The sequence below is a fragment of the Ornithodoros turicata genome, chromosome 5 (genome assembly GCF_037126465.1).
Source record: "Ornithodoros turicata isolate Travis chromosome 5, ASM3712646v1, whole genome shotgun sequence".
Taxonomy (NCBI): Eukaryota; Metazoa; Arthropoda; class Arachnida; order Ixodida; family Argasidae; genus Ornithodoros; species Ornithodoros turicata.
The window spans coordinates 11,253,817-11,276,189 of NC_088205.1; the positions used below are offsets into that span (position 1 = coordinate 11,253,817).

A 22,373-nucleotide genomic window follows, 5' to 3' on the forward strand; every position below is an offset into this window, starting at 1 on the left:
TATGGTAATGTTGTATGTTTATTTATTTATTTCAAGATACTGCTGGCTCCTCTGGAGCCGTTCCAGGAGTGGGTAGCAAATACACAAAAATGCAGTCACACATGACAACAATGATAAGAGAAAAGACAATAATTGATAAGCAACCGGTACCATACCCGCCTAGGATCCTACGATGAGAACTATATATATATATATATATAACTTAACTATATATAACTTATAACTTAAGCGATAGATTACAAAGTCTCTGGCATGCTGTAATTGTACGACACCATGATCGAGGTCCTCTACTTTGTTGTTTATAAAAGTCAAAGAAATATTCGGGATAATTTGTTGACAGGTTGCGAGTGACCATCATATTTGCGGGCTCCCCGATCTCATGAGCAATTGTGGTCTTCGCAGATTGTAGACTGAATCCAGTTCGTAGATGATGTGACTCGTGAAAAAACGCCAGGTCCCGTACAATTGTGTGCTCCAAAAGAAACGATTCCAGCGAGTACCCACTGACCGTCTTTCCTTGGGCAGACTAGAGGGCTACCTGAATCGCCCTATCAGATAGAAGATAGAACGAAACATATAACGGAGCTCTGCACGAAACGTCACAATCGTTCAACTTACATGACATGATCCTTTGATTTGGTTTTCATATCCAGCACAGAACATGCTATTTCTATTATACATTGTACCATATGTATTGGCACACTTTACACTAGTCCAGATAGGAAGATCCAGTTTCTGGAGGACCTTTGGGTGAACCCTAAGAACTGTTCCATCTGCAAAGAGTGGGGAATACATTTGTCTGCTGTAAACATCTTGACACTTTGCACTGAATCAATCATCAGTGCTTAGGATACATTTGATAGCACTGATGATGACAGGGGGGAGCCACTGAAAGGCATGGCCAGCGGTAGGACACGGAACCACACCTTCTGGATTACCGGCCTGTTCCGGGCTCAGAACATCAATTCTGATTTGATAGCAATTTGAGACTCCTATGTCACAAAGGTCTCCAATCTAATTCACGCCACAAGAACCGAAGTGTATAGGCTGTAAAACAACTGCAAAGATGTAGTGGTCATATGATGGGTTGCCAGCCATAACTTTAGCATTTGCGATGCGAGAGACACACAATTACACCGTAAGCGTGGCGCATCGCAATCCGCATACATGAAAGGTTGATATCTTACCAAGGAGAGTCACACAACAGTAACATAAGCACTGGGCGAACAGATAATTGTTACAACTACTACTCCGATATGTAGACATTTCTAGCTGAGGCATAGATGCCGAAAGAAAGTTTCAATGACATTTTCCTGCGCTACACGTATAGAAATAATAGAACGGCGATAGAAACTACCATGAGGGAGCTTCAACTTGCGGTACCAGTGTCTGAAGTAGAAACAATCCAAATTCACAAGCAACATGGATACACATCGTGCAAAGTTATCGTTTCATCAACTGCTTTTCCCCTCAATGTAAACACAACTTCGTACTTTTGGTTGCGTTAAATCCCCATCCGCTTGTCGTGCACGTCACATTGGTGTAGTCGTCACCTTCATCGGGCAAGCATACAGGTCCTACGTAATCGTTCCAGTTCAGAGGCTCCGATAGTCGCATCAAAGCAACATCGTACACGGGGACGCCCGTTCCGTGATACTTCGGATGCACTACAATCTGCAGGAAATATTATGAGCACGTTTAATATTTGACGTCTTAACTACAGGACGTGAAAAACGAGAATCCGGCAAAGAGTACACGGCACATTCCGAATGACATACATTGAAGCTGTGCAGAGCCACAGAGTCCATTTTCTTTTCTTTTTTCCCCCTTTTTTTGTTTTTTGGTGTGAAAGTTCACTCTTCAATCGTCAATTAACTTCCGCGCGTACCGTAGTCCCTCATTGGCGGAATCCCTGCTTCATTTTCCGCCGACTCGGCACTATTGTTCATTATGGATAGGGACGAGCCATCCGAATTCGAATTTCCGTGCCAAAAACAGCGAATCGAATCTTTCGAACACACCAACCACATTCGTATGTTTCTTTATAAAGTTGGTGGCTCCGGAGTCCGCCGAAAGCCTGCACTAAATCCACAGCACAAAGCTCCGACTTTTTAAGAAGTTTAAACGTCATGCCTTTGTCTTGCGTCATGTAACCCGTCATGCCTTTTACTTGCACCTGTGATGCCGTTCCATCCTCCGTTATGTAGTACCCTTTGGGTCTTTAACGTATGACCAAGTAAATAAATAAATAAAATAAAAGTTTCCCGAACCTATGAGGAGATTCTCCGGTTACTCTTCCCAGTAGCTGTGGGTGAGCTCCCGACTGGCAGGACAAAGTACGACTAGCTCTGCATATGAATCGATTTCGAAGGAAAAGGCTAGCAGGAGAGTTAGGTTAGGTTGGGTTAGGCTGGATTGGGTTGGGTTAGGACGGGTTAGGTTAGGATGGGTTAGGGTAGGGTAGGGTAGGGTAGGGTAGGGTAGGGTAGGGCAGGGTGGGGTGGGGTGGGGTGGGGTGGGGTGGGGTAGGGTAGGGTAGGGTAGGGCTCGAATGCTCCGCATGACTTATTTATTTCAAGGATGCCAGCGAGAGAACTTTCCCTTTACCCCATACCTTGTCGACCGTTCTCTCCTGTTGCGTTGCCTCACACGCACGCAACTCATGCTTTCCAAGCAGTATGGTGTAGTCGGAAGCATTTTTGCTGAAACTTAACACAGTGTGAGTCACGGACAGAGTCGTATACAATACAGTAAGCCCAACAAATGCATACTCGACACAGTGCGCTGCTGTCACAATCCAGCGATCGTTAATGATAGAGCCGCCACAGCCGTAACTGGTCCATCCGCAGCTTTTCGTTGTCATTGCCACCTGCCATGGGAATTCGTTGGGGAGAGCGTCTGCTCCGCCACTGATGCGCAGGCCGCTATCTTTGCCTTTTCTGATGCCACATCCTGCAAAGGCGATTACTATCATAAACACATCCTGGAGCTCATGCACACGCGAAAAAATGAGCGTTTAGCTCGCAGGCTCTGCATGGCGCAGGCTTAAACTCGCGCGTATAGCACGCAGTATTGATAATAATAATAATAATAACAACAACAACAACAACAACAACAATAATAATAATAATAAATCGTTAATATCGTTAAGTTAAAAATGCTTGAAGCGCTCCAAACGTCACGCCTCGGGACGTGAACACCGTTTTGATAGGTTGAGATTTTAAATCAGTCGTTTCAGTTGACCCGTTCGAGCGAGCTCGTGGCGAATTACTCAGAAATGAGGCATTTCACGCGCCTTGCGCAATGACAAGTTGAAGTGGTCCCAAGACTACATGGTCTGGTTCCGTAACGCAAGCAGACAGGTAAACTGAGCGACATTTTTAGAGAGCGTGACCTGTCGCGTATTTTTATCTTCTGACTGTAACAAGGACTCCTGTCCAAACGTTTAGCTTTGCGAAACGTTGATGAAACAAACAAAAAAAGAACTCTAAGTGTAAGGCCTCTGAATACCGCTACAAGTAGTGCATACATCAAATGCATGACACGAAAGGCTCTAACGGCTTCACATTAAACACACACTTCACATTAAACATGGTAAGAACCAAAGTCTCATACATACTTGTGGCTTGCGCGCAGCCAAGGACTGCAATGATTAGCATGAGAGCTTGCATTGCTTCAGACTAAACAGAAATGCACAGTGAACTTCTAGGGAAGTTTATATATGTCCTGTACGTCCTATATGTGTGATGGGCCGAAGTACGATGTCTGCTCCACTAAGAGAGTTGAAAGTCTTTCGCTCCGCCTAGAACGTGATAAGTCAAACTGCATGTGTCGACAGGAATCACGAGACATCAACTTACGAATACCTGAAGCAGACTTCACGTTTCCAGGCAACAGAAAGATCGCAACACCATCAAGATGCACGTTGCCGACAGGCTTCTAATTGGTTTTGCGTATTCCCCCCAGAGTTCACAGGTAGAGCCGACTTGTGTTCGCACATTTGGGTGGTCATTTGCATAATTTATGTCTTGTGTGTCGAACTTCGAAGTACTGCGAATGCGCCACACAGACGACAGTAGAGGACTTTTGCACTTGCGTAACGTGCTAGAACCATGTTGTGATGCCATTTAAAGGGACTACCGCATGTGTAAACGTGTGCGCGTGTCTGATACGGTAATGTTCAGCACCGCTTCAAGCTATACTTCGCCAAGTTCTTCCAAGAACAAGTTACATATGAAATAAACGACTTTAAAGATGCATGACGTTAAGCCCTGAGACTAGGGAGCACGAAGGGACAGACAGTCCCTTCGTGTCCCCTAGTCTCGGGGTTTTCCGTCATGCATCATCTTCACCAGCTCGCTTGCTTCCTAGCCATTTTTTCATTGAATTTAAAAGATTCGCTCTGCCTCTGCAGCTGAGGAAGAGTGGCGTAGGCAGGGCGTACCAATGGGAGCGCAGCTTAGGCGGTTGTCTCGGATCCGCGTCCCGTCTTCGCGTCCGTACCTATTCGCACCGCAATACAATAAATGAAAGGTCCGTGGCAGATGCGTGCGCTTTGGCTTACCATGTGTCAGCTCTGACGCGACCGTGTCGCGTGGGACACGGTGTCACGTGCCTGGGTGTGCACACACGTTCGACACTCACCCAGAATTGGCATTCCTCAAACCGATCGCCGTATCCTCGCGACATAATGACGTGTTCCCTCCCGCCAAGGGGCGCTTCCTGACCTGTCCCCTGCACTTGTCCGTGTGATGTTTCCTGCGATTTCAAGAGAGAGAATGGACCTAAATCAGAACGGCCTATGCCCATGCGTACGACTTTCAGGCGTCGGAGATTATCATTTCCGTCTTCACTAGGTGGCGCAGCATCGTGGTCGACAAAAATGGGAGCAGTGGGGAGACCGCACGAACGGCGCGAACCAAACGTCCGTCCCACCCTGGACCGGTTTTGGACCTCTGTGCTATCCACGTGGATTTGTTTTGGCGCGCGTCGAGCGTGGTTCGCTGGAGAGCCACTAGGATATGACGCGTATGCGAAAAAGGTCGATTCCTGCAGAGTCTCAACTTCCGGCGTTTGCTCTTGCCATGCATTACATCAAATTGTACAGGAACTACTCCACTAATTTGCCTCGGATTTCAGCATTATTGCGAGTGACGAACGAGGAACCATGAAAGGGAACTATGTTTTGGGATACATCGGGAAAGATGCGACGGTCCCTTCAAAGCAGCATCTGAATTCCAAAAATTGCAAGTAATAACTGTGTCTTATTACACTTCCGTATCGGTCTTACTGTACTCCACCTATCTTTACCCAATCTGTGCCCCGCTGTGACCCCAAGTGTGGGGCTGAGCTCATATCACAATCTATTTCTTCGGGAAACCGTTGTAACGGTATCAACCATCAACATGGTGTCGGAACTCGTGTTTCGTCCGCTTCGAATTCCATCACGCAAGTTTCTCAGGTTGACCAAATAAGAATTACCGAAGAATCCCCCAGAACGTCCAAGAATCTCCACTGTCAAAATGCGGCCATTTCAGGGTGGTACAGTGCTGTATAATCTTACACGACTAATGGTGAAAAGTGGAGTTGCAAAAGAGCAGCTCTCAACTGTAATCTCGGCCCTTGATGTGTACAAGACAGCGGTTAATGTGTGCGAATAACTTGTTAATTGGGTCTTGAGATCGTGCGTGAACTGCACGACCATGCACTGTGATGAGAATCAGAATGGCAGAGGTGACGTAATGTGGTAACATCGAAGTCATCAAGACGTTAGTCTTCAATATTGGCAACAGAGGCTCTTTCTTCTACTTGGCTGCTACTACTCTACTACTAGTCTTGTGCTCTGGACTGCTCTGTACTCTTGCAACGTGATATAGGACATGAAAAACATTGTCATGCAGCTATTTCAAACATTTTATGACACCGCAGTCAAAAACCCTGTCAACGCCGGTAAGCCTTTGCTTCTGCCGGAAATATTTGTTTCACTGGAACTCCAGCAAGGTTTTCCACTGAGTTCCATTTCCTTTAATTTTCCGTGTCGTGTCTTGATGATGATGATTCGAATTTTAATGGCGCATTAGCTACTTTTTCGTGTCTTCCATGCAACTGATCCAGCAAGTCTGGTGGGCTACAGCAAGTTCAACAGGAGATAGAGGAGATAGTTGAAGTTCGGAAGGCACACACAGGGGATCAAAGCAATGTACTTACCTACAGCAGAAAATAATTTCTAATTAAAATACGTAAGAAGAGGTCTTGGTCAACGTATGTGTGTATTCCTGAGGCCATATGCGATGTTCAGTATTCGTAGATACGAGGAATATCGGGAAAATGAGCAGAAAGAAAAGATCAATGCCATAAGAAGGGTTGTCGTTCGTTCTTCTACTGTTTAGTACTTTGAACTTGACGTCGGACATGTCTGGGATGCAAGACATTAGGGTTGTAAACTTATGCCAAAAGCTAATGCAAAAGCATGAGGCTGTGAGTCACCGATATTTCGAACGCAAGCTATATGTAACTTTGTAGGGAATAGCGTACGTAGGGGATAGCGTGGAGGTTCTGCGCAACGCGCAAAGCTCTCCTTATGTTCTGCGCGTGTGCAGAACCACCAACTCTATCCCTTACGTATACGCAAAGGTCGACTAAACTCACTATTATCTCTGCACGACAGTTAGGATCACTGACTACAATACCGCCTAACTGTTTTTTATGAGTGCAGAAAGCAAGCAGTGTACGCCGCAGGCAATTTGAGAAAGAAGACAATAACTGGGTTTTATTTAAGAATGTTATCCCGTCTCAGCACCGATGTCTCAGTATCCAAGGAGCAGAACTTGAGACACGGAGCCTTGTGCTGTTATAACCGACGTTCCCCTTACGTCAGTTTCCAGGAAACTGTGAAGTGCTTATCCATAATGAGATCGACGGTAATCCTTAGGACCTGGAAAAGGTTCACACAGTCACTGAGCCAGAACGATGTCAATGTAGAATATGCAGTTATGAGCATTCACGCGCGTTAAAATTGCGCGCACCGTGCACAGGAAACGCAGGGGGGAGCGCACGCTCAGACATTACCACGGATAATTCCTTAGCAGAACGGTCAGAAATGGTTTAGCACGAGTTACATCCACTGCCTGACTGCTGCACAGAACTGGCTGCGACGAGGGCACGGACATACAACCCGGTTCCGAATAAACACATTCCTCGTCTCATTGTTAACCGGAGTGTCTCGCTGCTCCACCGCTAAACATTTGGTGGAAGTGTACGGTAGATGACTATCGACACCCTTCCCGACCCCCCGCTTCCACGCAACGATGGTGATTCTTTGGGCATCGACACCCCAGCCCTAAATGCATCGGTTGAGAAGGGATTGGACGATATAGGGTGAGACAAGCAGAGATGACGGCGACATAACAGTATGTCAAACGAGAATGCACTAAGGAAGGGAGTTGCCTCAGGACAGAAGCCGCCGATATTTCGAACAGAGACTGTTCTTCTTCTGGGCACCGTCCTGCACTAAGTTCTCCAGCCGCCGCCTACACGACGCACGCCGCTTCGCGGTGAAATACAGGTACCAGGTTTGGGGGGGGGGGGATATAGGTTTATTGCAAAAAAAAAAAAAAATACAGGTTGGGACAGTGTCTGCTCTACACTCTTAGAAATGGATCTTCTGTCGTGTCTTCTACAGACAGCCGAAATACGGTAATTTCGAGGTTTCTACGTCGCATCACGTGGTTTCCCTTGTAGAAGCCACAAAAGTGGCGTCTGTTTTATGCTTCACAGTTTCCTCCTTTCCCGGTCGTTTCCCCCTCCCCGCGTGCTCCTGCTTCCCCTCTCCCCCGGCGCAGGCTTGGCAGGCGGGCTTGGCAGGCGGGCTTGGAGGGCAGGCTTGCAGTCAACAGAATTTGTTTCTAAGCAGATTAAAGACTTTATTTCGGCAAAGTTGTGAAATTGTGGCAGTGATACAGTTGACTAGATTACAATGCAATACTGACTATATTACAATATTACAATACAATATTGACTAGATTTGCAAACTATGCAAAATACCCTGTTCACAGAAAAATGACTCAGAGAAAATAAAAATGGATAAGAACCACACATAGTCAAAATATCACAGATTGCACAAAACGCGGCTCGACGCCGCTGCTGCGAAACTATTTGCAAGCTTGAAACTCGCTACGAAACAAGTTTCGCTGGGATGCAGACCTGTTTGTTGCTCAGAGCATATGGTCACCATATTTCAGCGGCTCTACATCTCTTTGTGGGGGCGGTTGATATGGCAGCTGTCACCCGTTGTGCATCGTTTCCTTCATGCTTCCCATCCTGGCCTCGAATCCGAATTCTGCTTCAAGGCATAACTGTGACAAAGTAAACGACGACAAAGACGCATTACAAAGTGGATAGGAAAAACAGTAAGTGTAATAAAAGTCACTATCGACATTATTCTCATTTATTCTGTTTCCATTCCGTTGCAAAGCGTCGAGTTTTGCGTAATTTCCCTTCCCTTTTCTTAATAACGCGTCCTGGAGTAGCCAGTCCCGAGTGGCTCGAGACTAAGATCTCCAATTTTTCTTTTAAAAGTCAATCAATCAATCACTATCGACAACAGTGAAAGGGTACGAACTATAGCTTATACTAAAACGATGATAGGTGAGGCAGCGAGGAGAGAAAAATGGTACATTGGTAAAATAGCAGTACCAAGTATGTAGGAGGAGAGATCAAAGAGGTATCTTACTGAATCCGGCTGGGATGAACACGACAGTCAGGCCGAGCTATCCATGACGAACGAATAACTACAATCAACTCCTCTGGCATGCAAGTCGAAAGACGCGGCCACTTGTATTACCTTGCACATGGTCGACAGGTGAGTGTCAGCATTGGACGCATGTTCCGGGTAACACTTGTGCCGTGTACCGGCTAATATCTGTCAGTCTTCGGTATGAATCCCACGCACATTTCCTACAGTAGGCATGTTGAACACCAGTCAAGTCTTCGTTGGTGACGTCCATACTCACTGCGGCCAGCTTAGACAAAGAATGGTTACTCAAAACCACGGTCGAAACGGGCTCCCGAAAGACGAAAACATCATGCGTCATACACAAACGTTAGCGCTCGTGAAGTACACGGTTAGAGGCGATTCTAACAGAGCTACAAACCGGATATAGCTGATAACACATTAACGTCTCTCAAATACCTTCACTACTCAACTCCTCAAGCATCACCACGTAACTTTCGTTGACGTTCTGTCACGACCGCCATGACACTTTCATTCGCACCAGCACCTTCCAAATACTCGTTAGAACCGTGGGGAAGTAACAGGTAGCCACTACAATAGTAGTGCTGCTAGCATAGTTATCGCAATAAAATTTATTAAACGAAAGTGTCTTACCTGTCAAAGAATCCAGAATCAGCAAAGCGAGGAAACGCTGTAGGCAAAGCATCGAAGAATACGCGTGATCAGTGCCGCGCCACCAGCATGTCTGGCCCCGTCGCATAGTTCACGTGACTCCTCGACGCCGGTCAGGTGATCACTCAGAGCACATAGAGACCACGGCCGCGATACAACAAAAATTTAGACAACACGAAATAGACGTCACGACGCCCGATCCCTGGTCACGTGATAAACGTGATAAGCGCCAAGACAATTTTTTATTGTATTTTCTTTTCTCCCGGGTCACGTGGGCATCTGTCGTCTAAAACTTCGGCCTTGAGCGTAAATCTAGAAGACATGGCAGCTCTGGACGGCACGACAGAAGACCTATTTCTAAGAGTGCACGGACAAGGCTCAGGTTCCCGCTCCAGTGTGGTACAGGAGCGAACATAAGCTTCATTTTACATCGCATTAGCTTCAATCCTATCGCTACTTTCGCGTCCACGTCAGCCCTATTCATCTGCAAGCTTCTTTGACCAGGAGCACGGAGGTACTCCGGAGGTACTCCGTGACCAGGAGGTACCCCACGTATCCCACGCCCTTCACGTATCGCGCGAAGAGCGCCGTGCACGTGTTTTATCACATGCCCTTCTCGACGAGTGCCCCGCCTCTCGTTAGCTCCTAACGCGTGCAAGTGATTAAGCCCCCGAATTGGGGGAGTAACTGTACCGATGACAAGAGGATGAACGCATTTATATACATTGGCAAGTTCACCGTGCCACCCCAACTGCGGATGGTCGTCTCGCCCTGGTTGGGTCTGATCAGCGTAGAGCACGATACCAGAGAGGGGGGAGTCTTATCTTGGGGCGACTCGATCTTATATTTCCTCATAAGTTGCTATAGGTTACTTATAAGTTTATGAATAAACATCTTTGTTTGCTTGTTTGTTTGCAGTGCCTCGGTGGGTATATCGCCGACACCGTGGAACTCTGTTGTCTCGCCGACACACACAGTCTGTTCCGACGCAAGGTCGTGTCACTTCTCTGAGCTGCGCCGGTGGGTCCTAACTAAGACGAGAATGCCGTCCGCTGCTGGGATGGTACGATCAACTTATCCAGGTATGTATATGCACAATTTGCTGGGGTAACAACAGGATGACTGTCGAAAGTCTCAGGTGACGGTATTTAATTGCCCCATTGCGGCTTCACATTCAGCATCTTCTTACTTGAGTTCCGTAGCCCTCATCGTGACTTAATGAACATACCCTAGGTATTACGAAGGGAGTTGCCTCAGGACAGGAGCCGCCGATACTTCGACCAGAGACTGTTCTGTTCTGCAGTCTCTGTTCCAAATATCGGCGGCTCCTGTCCTGAGGTAACTCCCTTCGTACTTATCTAGCGGTTCGCTGTATTTCTACCCATCTACATACCCTAGATATTGTACGTCTCTTCTCGCCTATCGATGGTTTTAAACATAGTTTCTTGTTTTTGTTCTTTTCTCGCGCACCATGGTTCAACGCAACGCTGTTCCTGTCGGTACTAGGAAACTTTCGCTTGTCCCATCCTACAGTTGGCAATAGAAACTTCCCGTCAACGAATTTGTGAATAAAGTACGCCTGCTCCTGCTATAACCCTCTTAAAGGTTGCAGTATGCGCAAATAATAATGATAATAATGGTGGGTTAGAAGAGGTTGCTTACTTTGTGATCCGTGTCATAGGCGTAGGTGACTGGTTTGTCATTTAGATAAACTGCACGTGGATCCATCTGAATACCAAGGACCCTGATATTCGCCAGTCTCAATTTCGTATTATATCCACTCTTCACAATTTTTACTACGAGCCTGTCCTGGAATGGCGTGCATAAAATAATGATTATGATGATATTAATTTTTATTTTTCCAATCATTTGGTGGGAGGAAGAGGCAAAAATCGACTAGTAATTACGAGTCAGTTGGCGAGGTCCGACTCCTCTTTCCTCTTGACAGACGACAGTAATTTAACAAAAAATGTTGTGATCATTCTGTGTATATCAGGACAGATCCATTTACAATAATTACATGATTGATGATATTACAGACACAGACAGGACTAATTTCATTCTACATGTGTATGTATTTCTCGATCTATATGCATTAACTTCAATCCATCAACCATCATCATATGTACGCATTAAGTTAACAACGTGATGATGTTGTTTTGCAGATGTGAATTAAAGAGTCGTGGTAGTTTTTGTGATAGTGACTGTTATCTATACATGGTCCTAGAACGTGGAATTGTCTTGCGCTCGTGTCAGCGCAATCAGTGCCAGTCAGGTTTAGGTGTTAGTTTGGCTAGTACTAAGAAACATTGCGTTATTTTGTTTTACTGCAGTGTTACAATCACGCAACACGTGATATAGTCGTTCATATTTGTGATTTTAATCATACTGAATTTATCAACACACACACGTACATTGGATGATGATGAGAGGGTCGAACTGAATTTATCAAACAGGTTGGGGGTAGTGTGTAAAAATGGAACCGTTGCTATGCTCTGAAAGCACTTCTGACGTTTCCGGAGGACATCGGTCATCTCTGTGAGTCGACTCATTATCCCATTTCACTCCCACTATAGCAATGGGGTAGCGTATCGGCCCTGGTGATGAAACTCCTCAATCATGTTCAAAAAAATAAAGCTTCTGCTGTCCACAGAAATAAGGCGCGCCTGTAAGTCTTTTTCTTTTTTGCTGCTCTTATTGTTGCCGCTGAACACACAGTTTTAGTACCGCGTTACTACCGTTTAATACTGTATCAGCACGACAATATTGGTTATACCTACTCCCTCGATTACGCCGTGCGATTTGCTCAACGCCCGCCCTGCAAGTGCAGAATTGGCATTTTCCAACATAGTACTTAGTGTTGGGTCTTCGGTTCTTCATTTGTTTGTCCTTCTCTGTCTCGGATTCGCGAGTTTCGCTTTTGAAGCAGTTTCAAAGCGATGCGTTTGCGTGACCATCCACCGTGTAGGTCCGTCGGTTGCTTTAAAGGGTCGCTCGACCCAGTCACACGGCATCACGTGACAGCGCCACCACCATGTGATCGCCAGGCTGTGTTTGCGGTGCGCTAAATTCGTGTAAACACCGCAGTAGCGATGCAAAGAGAACGGGTGGTTAGATGACTCGACAGAACATTGAGAGGCTTTCCGGAAAAATGGAATCCTAGGGGAGCTTCGTCAAGTCTTTGTCGCCAACGATGTTCCTATAACGCTAAACACGTTTGATAACGCGGTATACCTTCTTATTTGAACTGTGAGTTTAAAAAAAAAGAAAGAAACAGAGGTTAAATGAAGAAGCACACCGCACTCTGCGATGTGCTTTTTTTTGGTTCTGAGCTCGGCTTTGCTTATCGCATCCCTTAGTGCAACAAAGTTATTGGAGCAGACGTACACGTAACGTGTGTCAGCCTATGTGTGTGACGTCATGCTGCACACACCGCAAGGTATAGGACTACGAATAAAAAAAAAGAAGTACTCTTACGTATAACACTTTGAATTCGTAGAGGGTGTATTTTCCCTTTTCGAAGGTATCTGTGAAGCAGACAAAAAGAAATGTTTCAGAAAGCATATGTTCACATTACAGCCAGAACCACAGAACCACAAGGACGTGGTTTCACTCGTGGCACGTCGAACTTACTCGGTGAGATACCGTCATCCCAATACAGCTCCCCGTTAGCTTCACCGATGTCATCAGGCGCAACGATCAGCTCAAATTTGCCGGTGCGGCTTCGTGAACATGCAAATAATAAAAGAAACGGAGAATTGCAGTACACTGCGGTTGCTGACTGTACTTATTAACGTAACGTGTTCATGCATTTCCATCAACCTGCTCTTATGATTGCTTCCAAGTACCTTGGTTGCGCGTTCATCAGTCACTAATATGATTAACCGGAAAGCATTAATGGTATACAATGTAACATTTTACGCCAAGCTAGCGAGCATGCTAGGTATAAATCACTCTGTGAGACGAACCACGTTCGCGGCACATGCCAGAAACCCATTGGTAGTTGGGGTGCACCTTCATGATAAGACAGAAACTTACCTTTCGTGTATAGTTTTAGCAGGTAGTTGCTTTGGAATGATATATCCGCCTCGGATGTAAAGGACGATGTCAAGAGACGAGACGCGGATTGTTTTGTTCTGTCCTTTGTTTACGAGCATTGTAGTTCCGTTGTAAAAGTCGTACCATATGCCCAGTGGGATGTAAGCACTGATTGTTTTCATCCTCTGTTGGACGAGAAGAAAGTTGAGGGGAATCATGGGTGTCCAGTACGTAAGAAAAGCTCCCGTTTCGTGCGTCATTGAGTGTTTAACTGCGGAGTATAAATTTGATGCGTACAGAATACAGTATCGGGCAGACTAAGATAGCTGGCCCCCACATGAACTGAGTGTCGATGGCGTATGTGTTCTCGTCTTGCGGAAACCTGCAAGTGGACGGAAGACGTACTTCGATGTTGTGCAAGCAAATTACTGCAGTACGCTCAACCTTCATGTTGCGGGGCAAAGTTCCTCCAAATTACATACATAGCGGCGTTTACATGAATACGACACAAGAGTATCGAATCGAGTCGAAACCGGAGAGAAGACGATACGCCACTGTTTACATGGATGCGCATCGAGTCCAGCACAGGGGAGGCATCCAGTGTATTGCTCCGTAGACAAAAGCGTTCTGGGCGAACGCATTGCATGCTGGACAGGTCCTGGTCGCACGTCACAGCAAACGTCAAGGCACACGTGACCTTAAAGATGGTGTGGTAATGATGGTGTCGAGGTAGCTTGCCGAGGTGCAACTGGGAACTGGGTCATTCCACAAGAAGCGATCCAATCGCGTGGCTCGACCATCACGAATTTTCACACTATTTTTTTCTCAGATTTGCATCATGGAGATAGACATACCCAAAGAATATTTTTGCCGAATTCGGTATGGTTGAAGCGCAAGGCGGCGCTGAAAATCAACTCCTGCCCTAAAAGTGAGGTGCATATGAGTACGTCTCCAGGAAAAACGGCTGAAGATATTAGGGTCCGGTCACCGTCAGCGAGTACAGGAAGCATGTTTCTTTCATTTTTGATGAAAAACATCCAAGACGTAAGCATGTTTCGTATCGAGCTGGGGGCCTAAAAGTATACATTTTTACCAGAACTTCTGCTTCTTCTTCAGAACTTTTTTTTTTTCTTGCTCACTAGGTCGATGTAGGAAGATGGAACTCGGTAAGTTGGTAGTCCGGGGAATGGAAAACACGTGGAAAAAATTCATTTTGCTAAGTGAAAGGAATGGTTGTGAAATATTTAGCCGAATATGGCAATTTTACCAAAGAGAGAGAGAGAGAGAGAAATACATGATGACGATGATATGGGGATGACTTCCGCTCAATTTTACCAAAATTCGCAATATTGAACCGGAAAAAAACGTGATGTGGGCATCGTGATTCGGACATTTCGTTAACGGCAAAATGAAGTGCTATCTGGCTACATCAAGGCTGGAAAAAATTAAAAGGCTTATATTTGTTGTCTTTCAGTAGTGACTTTTTAAGTTTAGTAGGCTCCGTAACTGCTCGCTCCCTTCGGACTTGCGCAGAATCAGTCGCGCACTTTGAAATAGATGGCGTAGTTTATCTGCAATATTATATTACACCCGCGACAGGAAACACAAATAGTTACAGATTCTCATCAAGTCAAAATTTTCTATTCATAGCTGTTTCTCTTGAACGGGGCACACTGGGGAAGGCATTCAGTATCGGTCCATGCTGACTTTGTAGGTTTTTGCGTCGCGCACCTGGACCTCGTGTGTGGAGAGTGGTTGAAAGTAATGAAAATCACGCGTGCCAGGGATTGATTTGGCCCTCTCGAAACGTCCTTACAGCCTGGACTGTTCTTCCAGTACTTCAAAGCAGAAGACCCACAGTGGGAAATTGTTGCGAAGATTCTCTTGAGCCCACAAAAATAGTTCCTGCGGGGTTAGAATTTGAGGGTATAAGGGTCTTTGGAGACTGATACTAATACTCACCTACTACTAATACCCACCTACCAGAACGTACTAATACCCACCTACTTCGCAACAAAAATGACCTCCCAAAAAGCAGTACAGGAAGCATCCCTGGACAGTACCATGGCCGAGGCGACAGTCACGGACTGGTATTCGTATTGCAGGGAAGTCTCTACCGACTCCCTTTCAGACGTGCACAGGGGAAAAATCGACGTCACAAACCACGTCGTAGAAATCGACTAATGCAAAATAGGCCGACGCAAATACCAACGTGGTCGTGTCGTGGAGGGGACCTGGATCCTGAACCTTATTGATGTGGACACAAATGAGCTACGACTTGCCATTTGTCCTGACAACAAAAGGGACGAGAACACGCTCCTTGCCCTAATCGATGCCAATGTGGAAAAGGGGACCACAATATACACTGACTGCTGGAAGGGCTACTGTGGACTATCCGCTGAAGGCTTCCAGCACATGACCGTCAATCATCAGTGCCACTTTATGGACCCAGACACTGGTGTGACCACAAACCACATCGAATCACAATGGAGGCCACTCGGACACAGGCTTGCCAGAGGAGGAGTGACCAGCGACAAGATGGCACAGCACCTCACCGAATACCTCTGGAGAATGGACTGTACAAACAAACACGAAGACCTTTTCGACAGGATGGTAAGTGACATTAAGCGGCTCTATACACCCGGACATCACACTGTTGTGTGATGTCCGGGTGTATCAGTGTCTCACACACCACATATTGTAAATACTTTGTAAATATTTGTATATATTTGACGGACCCCTTTCGGGTGACCGTATGCGGTTGCGTACTCTACCCTGCACCGTACTGATGAGCCCCAATTAGGGCGAAACGGTCGCCCTAAAGCCACTCCAGCTTTCAACGTGTGAGATGCATAAAAACCTAACCTAACCCAACCTTGGTCAGTCTTGACGTGAGCACATTCTTCAACATGTGAGCAGCAGTCTTGACGTAAGCAGCATTCTTCACAAACTGACTGACTCTCCAACGTATGAAATACGTACAAACCTAACCTTTTCGACAAACATCCACAAACGATCCGCAGTTCGTACAGACGCAGAGACACAATAACGTAACGCACATTGATCCGAAACTCTCGTTCTGAATTATTGTATGTGCGGCTTGAACGAGAACACAATGACTTTTGAGCTGAACCCTGTATACAGGTTACCTTGCAAAGAAACAAGAAAAACAAACGAAGGAAATTCAAACGCGGAATTCGTTTACAAGTTACAACGTTCCTATAAAGGGTACATTTATAAGTTACGAGGATTGGATTTCTGTTGAACTCTGCAACAGTACCTTAGACATCAAGCTTCAGTGTATTGTAGAATAATCTTCTTACAATAATAACCAGCAATAATTGCCGACACAGAGAGCATAAGACTCCTAGCTTTCGACGACAGCTGGATTATGGTGTTTATATCTTTTTATAATATCTATATCTTTCGGCCCACCACCAAACGCGTCTTTCAACAAGAACGACCTGAGGCCGGGAGGCTCCAAATATGAGACAAGCATCTGAACCGAAATTTCGGCGACATACGGAGCTGTAATGTCCGAAGGTGAGCCTGGTGCGCTAACAGGTAGTCTTGGCCCACAAGCTCACTTCAGAAAATGGTTATTAAAAGGCAACAAATATAAGCCTTTTAGTTTTTCCCAGGCTTGATGTAGGCAGATAGCACTTCGTTTTGCCGTTAACGAAACGCCCGTATCACGATGGCTACATCACGTTTTTTTCCGGTTTAATATTGCGAATTTTGGTAAAATTGCCATATTCGGCTAAGTATTTCACAGCCTTTCTTTGCACTTACCAAAATGAATTTTTTTCACGTGTTTACCATTCCCCGAGCTACCAACTTACCGAGTTCCATCTTCCTACATCGACCTAGTGAGCAAGAAAAAAAAAAAAAAGAAGAAGAAGTTCTGGTAAAAACGCATACTTTTAGGCCCCCATGCAGCTCGATACGAAACACGATTACGTCTTGGATGTTTTTCATCAAAATTTCAAGAAACATGCTTCCTGTACTCGTTGACGATGACCGGACCCTAATATCTTCAGCCGTTTTTCCTGGAGACGTACTCATATGCACCCCACTTTTAGGGCAGGAGTTGACTTTCAGCGCCGCCTTGCGCTTCAACCATACCAAATCCGGCAAAAATATTCTTTCGTTATCTCTATCTTCATGATACCAATCTGAGAAACGAATAGTGTCAAAATTCGTGATGGTCGAGACACGCGATTGGATCGCTTCTTGTGGAATGACCCAACTGCCTAATATCGTTATTTTGCAATCTGACTAGGAGTAGCAGACGACGCAACTAGCCCGCAGCCGAAGGCCGCTTCCTACAATCCTCATCGTCTGTTGACATGCACAATCTGAATGCGCATCCACAGTCTCGATCCAACTCTGTTTAACGGATTGAATACAATACGCTATCCTAGCGAAATAACTCGTTTACATGAGTGGATTTGATTCGACGAATGGATACGATACGTTTATGTCGTATTCGTGTAAATGCGGCTGATATTTGGAAATGCGTATCGGCAGAGCTGTTCCTCTGCGCATAAAAACGAAAGAAGAAACAGAAAAATGGCTCTACGTACTCATAGAACAATGGCCTCATGACGGGTTCGGCATGCACGGTGTGTCGGTAAAAGAGCGTATACAGGTAAGGCAAGAGTTGGTAGCGCCTGAGAATGCTTCTCTTGGCGGCGCCAACTACTTTTGGTCCCAGGGCTGCAGGGTCTTGGTCCTTCATGGAAAAGAGGCAATTGTTAGTAAATACTGCATTGGTTCCCAAACTTTGCTATCCTGCTAGCCCCCACCGGTGCTCACAATTTCGCGACGCTACAATCTTTTCGATTACAGACACCATCGCAGAGAGAAAAATAAACGCGTGGCAGCAGGGATGACTGTTCCGCTCACGTGTCACGAACGTTTGTTGTTTTGATATTAGATAGAGAGCGTGACTGACTTACTATAAAGTCCTTGCCGTTATGGTTCCTGGCGAAAGGATAGAAGCCACCCAAAGCGTGCCACCGCGAACACAGCTCAACCGCTGTGTCTCCTGTGGTACCGCAGATATCAGCGCCCACAAAAGGCATGCCCTGTAGGTTCAGCGTCAGGAGCACTGGAAAGCGTAAGATACCAACGTTACGTACGGTTGTGCGCAGTTTGCCACGAAGTGCAGTGAAATTACTCGACGGGTCTTTCCGGCCAGGCTTGGCTACAAGGCTTGTCGCAAGGCTCATAATGGCCCATGGCCACGACCTGTTCTATACCAGTAGTATAGTAGTAGGTCGTGTCCACGGCATATGGAGTGAACAGGAATGACCTCAGCAACGGTTGTGTAGTTGGTAGATACCATTGTCAGAACAGTTGAATAGAGGATGAAACGGTGTGATTCCTCTGTTTGTTGTCTGTTGCACGTCATCGCTATCACACTAGAAACGAGTGATCGATCTACTTGATACAAACGCGTTAGTGTAGATCTGCCAGTAGGTCCATCTCCATATCCTTTACGCGTTGCTGAGATCAACGAACACAGGGATATATGGCAAATAGCATGATACAGTCTTACCACATGGTAGAGCAGCCGAACTGAGTTGTGCACACAAAAGCGAGAACGGAAACAGTGTGCGCAAACAAAAAACAAGAAACAGATGATAACGATCACTTGACTCGTGTCAGCGCTGGAGTGTGGTGCTCGGTCCAAGTACATATACGCGATTAGATAAAAAAGAAAGGAAGAAAGAATGCTAAAAATGAAGAACAAAATGCAGTGATCAACAACAACAACATATATATTCTGATGATGAAGTGGGGAGGTTTTCCACTCAGTGGAATGCTACCCCATAGCTAGGAGGTCTAATATGAGTGGTGACAATGATGAGTGATGACGATGAGAGATGACGGGAATGATCGGAGCGGCGATAGCGATGCTGAACGTGATCGTGCTGATGGGAATGTCCGAGAGCTGCTAGGGTCATAATGAGTCCTTTAGGCCTGTCGCCTCAAAGAAGCCAATCGCATGACGTAAGGCCACCCTGGAGTGGGCCGCGGTGTCCCAAGGGCCGAGGCGGGTCGACAAGTTGAAGGGGCGGCAGCCAACGGTGGCAAGCTGTGACTGCAGTGTACACCTCTCGTTGATATAGATCCGGCACTGGAGGAGTATGTGTTCTGCGTTGGCAAGTACACCACACTCGTTGCACATAGGGCTTGCCTCACAGCCTAGCTGGTAGCGATAGAATGGAGTGAAGGCCACATTCAGACTGTAGCGGGCCGTGGACAACGACGAAGATGGCCACGCGCCTGGAGCACCTGCCTCAGTTCCACCGGCGCGGCCATGGAGATAGGCCACCGTCATCGCCTCTCCGTGGCATACCATCATCGCCGGTCGGGGCTCATGTAGAGGAAGACCATCGTCCTCTACATTTGGTGACCCGGACAACGAACACCATGTTCGGATACAATTCGGCTCGTTACTATCCCAAATTCCTGACGACGCCTTCGACGAGCACTACCACAGCGCTCTATACATGGACCTACCGCCAGCAAACGCCGCCGTTAACGTACCCGGCGCCTTTCCACCTGCGGCCTCACCGTCCAGCACGGCCCCGTCCACCTCTGCAGCTGTGCAGCATTTCACCGTCCGGCTCACGACGACAGCATCACGACTGCCCTTCTCCTGTCGCCTGACGCGCCGACGCTCACGTACTGCCCCCCTCCACGGTACCGATTCGGACGACCATGCAACGCTCCAACCGGTCACTGGTCATGCGATCCTCTAACCAACCATCGCTTCACGGATCCCGGGGACCGCCCTGCGCTGTGCACGGACCCCGGCACACTCACTACCCGCCACTTCCCTTCCGCCTCTCGACGCACATTCGCAGCCGGCCGCGACAACAGAGCAAAGTGCTCGCCTGCTGGTTTCGGCAGTCGCGGCCGCCGACGCCACGGCCCGCATTAGCCAGCGTCTCGGCAGTCTTCACGGCAATCCTCACGGGTACGCAGCATCATTTCCTGGGACCCTATGAGCTCACGCTCCCGTGCCGGTTGCGGCACCCCAGGCCACGACTCTCACGCCCAACGATTCGCCCTTCATCTGCCTCGCTCATCGAGAGCTTCACGCAACGGGTACTGTGCCGTCCCACGAATTCGTCCTGTAGTGCACGTCATCCACGGCCGCTCTCGCTCTCTCCCTCCGGTATAGACGCGATTCTTCCATCTTTCTTATCGCCGCTCCGCGTCTGAGGGGGGAGCCCTGTAGCGGGCCGTGGACAACGACGAAGATGGCCACGCGCCTGGAGCACCTGCCTCAGTTCCACCGGCGCGGCCATGGAGATAGGCCACCGTCATCGCCTCTCCGTGGCATACCATCATCGCCGGTCGGGGCTCATGTAGAGGAAGACCATCGTCCTCTACAAGACGTAGCCTGTGGATGAGCGACATCAGAGGACGAGGAAGCTTTGCAGGCAGCCGGTGTGACAGCGTTGGGTCTACACTTCCCAAAGAGGACCTAGTTGGAATGTTGTGTTGCCACTGTAGGGTAGACCAGGAATCGGAAAAATGCCTGAGGAGGGATCTTCTGTCTCCTCTCGAGAGTATAATGGGCATAGAAGGCGTGTGCACAAACCAAGGCACCAACGTGTAACGGATTCTGATGGAATGGCAAAGGCTGAAGATGAAGTGTCCCTGGTCGACGATCCACTCGTTTATACAGCGGTACTGTTGCGGTATTGAGCCTTGATGAAGTCATGGGTAAGTTGCCTAAGGAAACGTCAGGATAGCCCTTTTTGTTTTTTGTTGAGGCCGGGTATGGAGACAGTGACAGGCGGCGATGCCAACGTCCATGGAAGCTCTTTGGGTGCCGTCGGGTCGACTATAAATTTGGGGATATGAGGTCTGAATGATGTCACAGCAGCATGAACCGTCGCGTTCCATCTAGAATGAAGCTTGCGAATCAGAGAGTGACCGTTATTATGAGCGCGTAGACGCAGATAGTGGCGTGCAGTTTCCCGAGTACGGATGGGGATGTCCCTGGCCCCAGCCACTGCTCGACTGGTTTCAGCACCTCGCGGGACCCCAAGACATACCCGAAGACTTCGCGCGAGCAGGGCTCGAATCCTTTGGATCAGTGTCTGAGGAAGTCCGTGCAGAACGGGAAGACTGTACATCCCTGAGCCACGGACCAGGGCATTGTGCAGCATGAGGAGATCCTTCTCGTCTCGCCCCCATCTCATACCTGCGAAGTGACGAATGACGTTGACCCAGCGTTGAACTTTCTTTTCAGTGACGTCTATGTGGCGCTTCCACGACAAATTCCATGATAGAGTTATGCCGAGAAACTTGTGATGTGCCACCTGCTCCAGTGGGCTTCCAGCAATATACAGGCGACATCTATGCATGTCTTTGCGCGTGAAGGCTAGAACTGCGCGTTTCTCTACGGATATCTCCATTCCTGCCTGGAGTAATTAGAGGCGAGTGGCATCTAACCTGCGCTGAAGACGCTGTCGGAGTGCTGGACGGGAAGTACCTGTAGCCCAATACAGATATCATCGGCATACAGGGACAACTTGACTTTCCGCTGAATGCAGGTTCCAATGCCCGCCATAACGGCATTAAAGAGGAGCGGACTTAGGACGCTCCCTTGTGGTAACCCCTGAGAGATGGGGAATTGCTCTGTGTCGCCTTGTCTCGTCCGGACGAAAATACCTCGTTGACTGAGGAAATCAGCTATCCAAAGCAACGTTGTACGTGAGAGCGCAGCGCTGTATGAAGCATGTAAGATTGATGGTTGACTGACGGTGTCGTATGCTCTCTTAACATCAAGAAATACCGCCGACGAGATCTTCCTGCCTCGTCGTGCCTCTTCCACCGACGTGACAAAGTCGAGGACACAATCTATCGAACTACGGTGCCGTCGAAACGCAGCGTGCTCTAGAGG

General features: G+C 47.3%; 2 protein-coding genes across 2 annotated transcripts in view; both read right to left on the reverse strand.

Annotated features, from left to right (window-relative positions):
- Positions 1 to 5: 5 nt before the first annotated feature.
- LOC135394011 (chymotrypsinogen A-like) lies at positions 6 to 3,907 on the reverse strand. The gene is made up of 6 exons (XM_064624429.1): positions 3,620 to 3,907; positions 2,772 to 2,952; positions 2,615 to 2,708; positions 1,494 to 1,674; positions 619 to 773; positions 6 to 548 (listed from the first exon to the last, which is right to left on the reverse strand). Exons 1-6 carry the CDS (start codon positions 3,669 to 3,671, stop codon positions 378 to 380), a joined length of 834 nt encoding a protein of 277 aa, XP_064480499.1. The 5' UTR covers positions 3,672 to 3,907; the 3' UTR covers positions 6 to 377.
- A 2,835-nt stretch (positions 3,908 to 6,742) lies between these two features.
- LOC135395301 (lysosomal alpha-glucosidase-like) overlaps positions 6,743 to 22,373 on the reverse strand; it is a 43,942-nt gene continuing 28,311 nt past the window's right edge. The window contains exons 12-19 of the mRNA XM_064626529.1: positions 18,403 to 18,554; positions 18,028 to 18,176; positions 13,739 to 13,823; positions 13,442 to 13,626; positions 13,037 to 13,125; positions 12,881 to 12,930; positions 11,066 to 11,212; positions 6,743 to 6,934 (exon numbers count right to left, since the gene is read on the reverse strand). Coding sequence (XP_064482599.1) covers positions 6,869 to 6,934; positions 11,066 to 11,212; positions 12,881 to 12,930; positions 13,037 to 13,125; positions 13,442 to 13,626; positions 13,739 to 13,823; positions 18,028 to 18,176; positions 18,403 to 18,554 — 923 coding nt within the window. The 3' untranslated portion in view covers positions 6,743 to 6,868. The remainder of the gene's footprint in view (positions 6,935 to 11,065; positions 11,213 to 12,880; positions 12,931 to 13,036; positions 13,126 to 13,441; positions 13,627 to 13,738; positions 13,824 to 18,027; positions 18,177 to 18,402; positions 18,555 to 22,373) is intronic.

Coding starts and splice junctions, on each gene's coding strand:
- LOC135394011 (XM_064624429.1), bottom strand. CDS start 3,671: ATGCAAGCTCTCATGCTAATCATTGCAGTCCTTGGCTGCGCGCAAGCC. Junction 774..1,493: donor GGGATTTAACGCAACCAAAA/GTACGAAGTTGT, acceptor CACTCTTTGCAG/ATGGAACAGTTCTTAGGGTT. Junction 549..618: donor AAATCAAAGGATCATGTCAT/GTAAGTTGAACG, acceptor TCTATCTGATAG/GGCGATTCAGGTAGCCCTCT.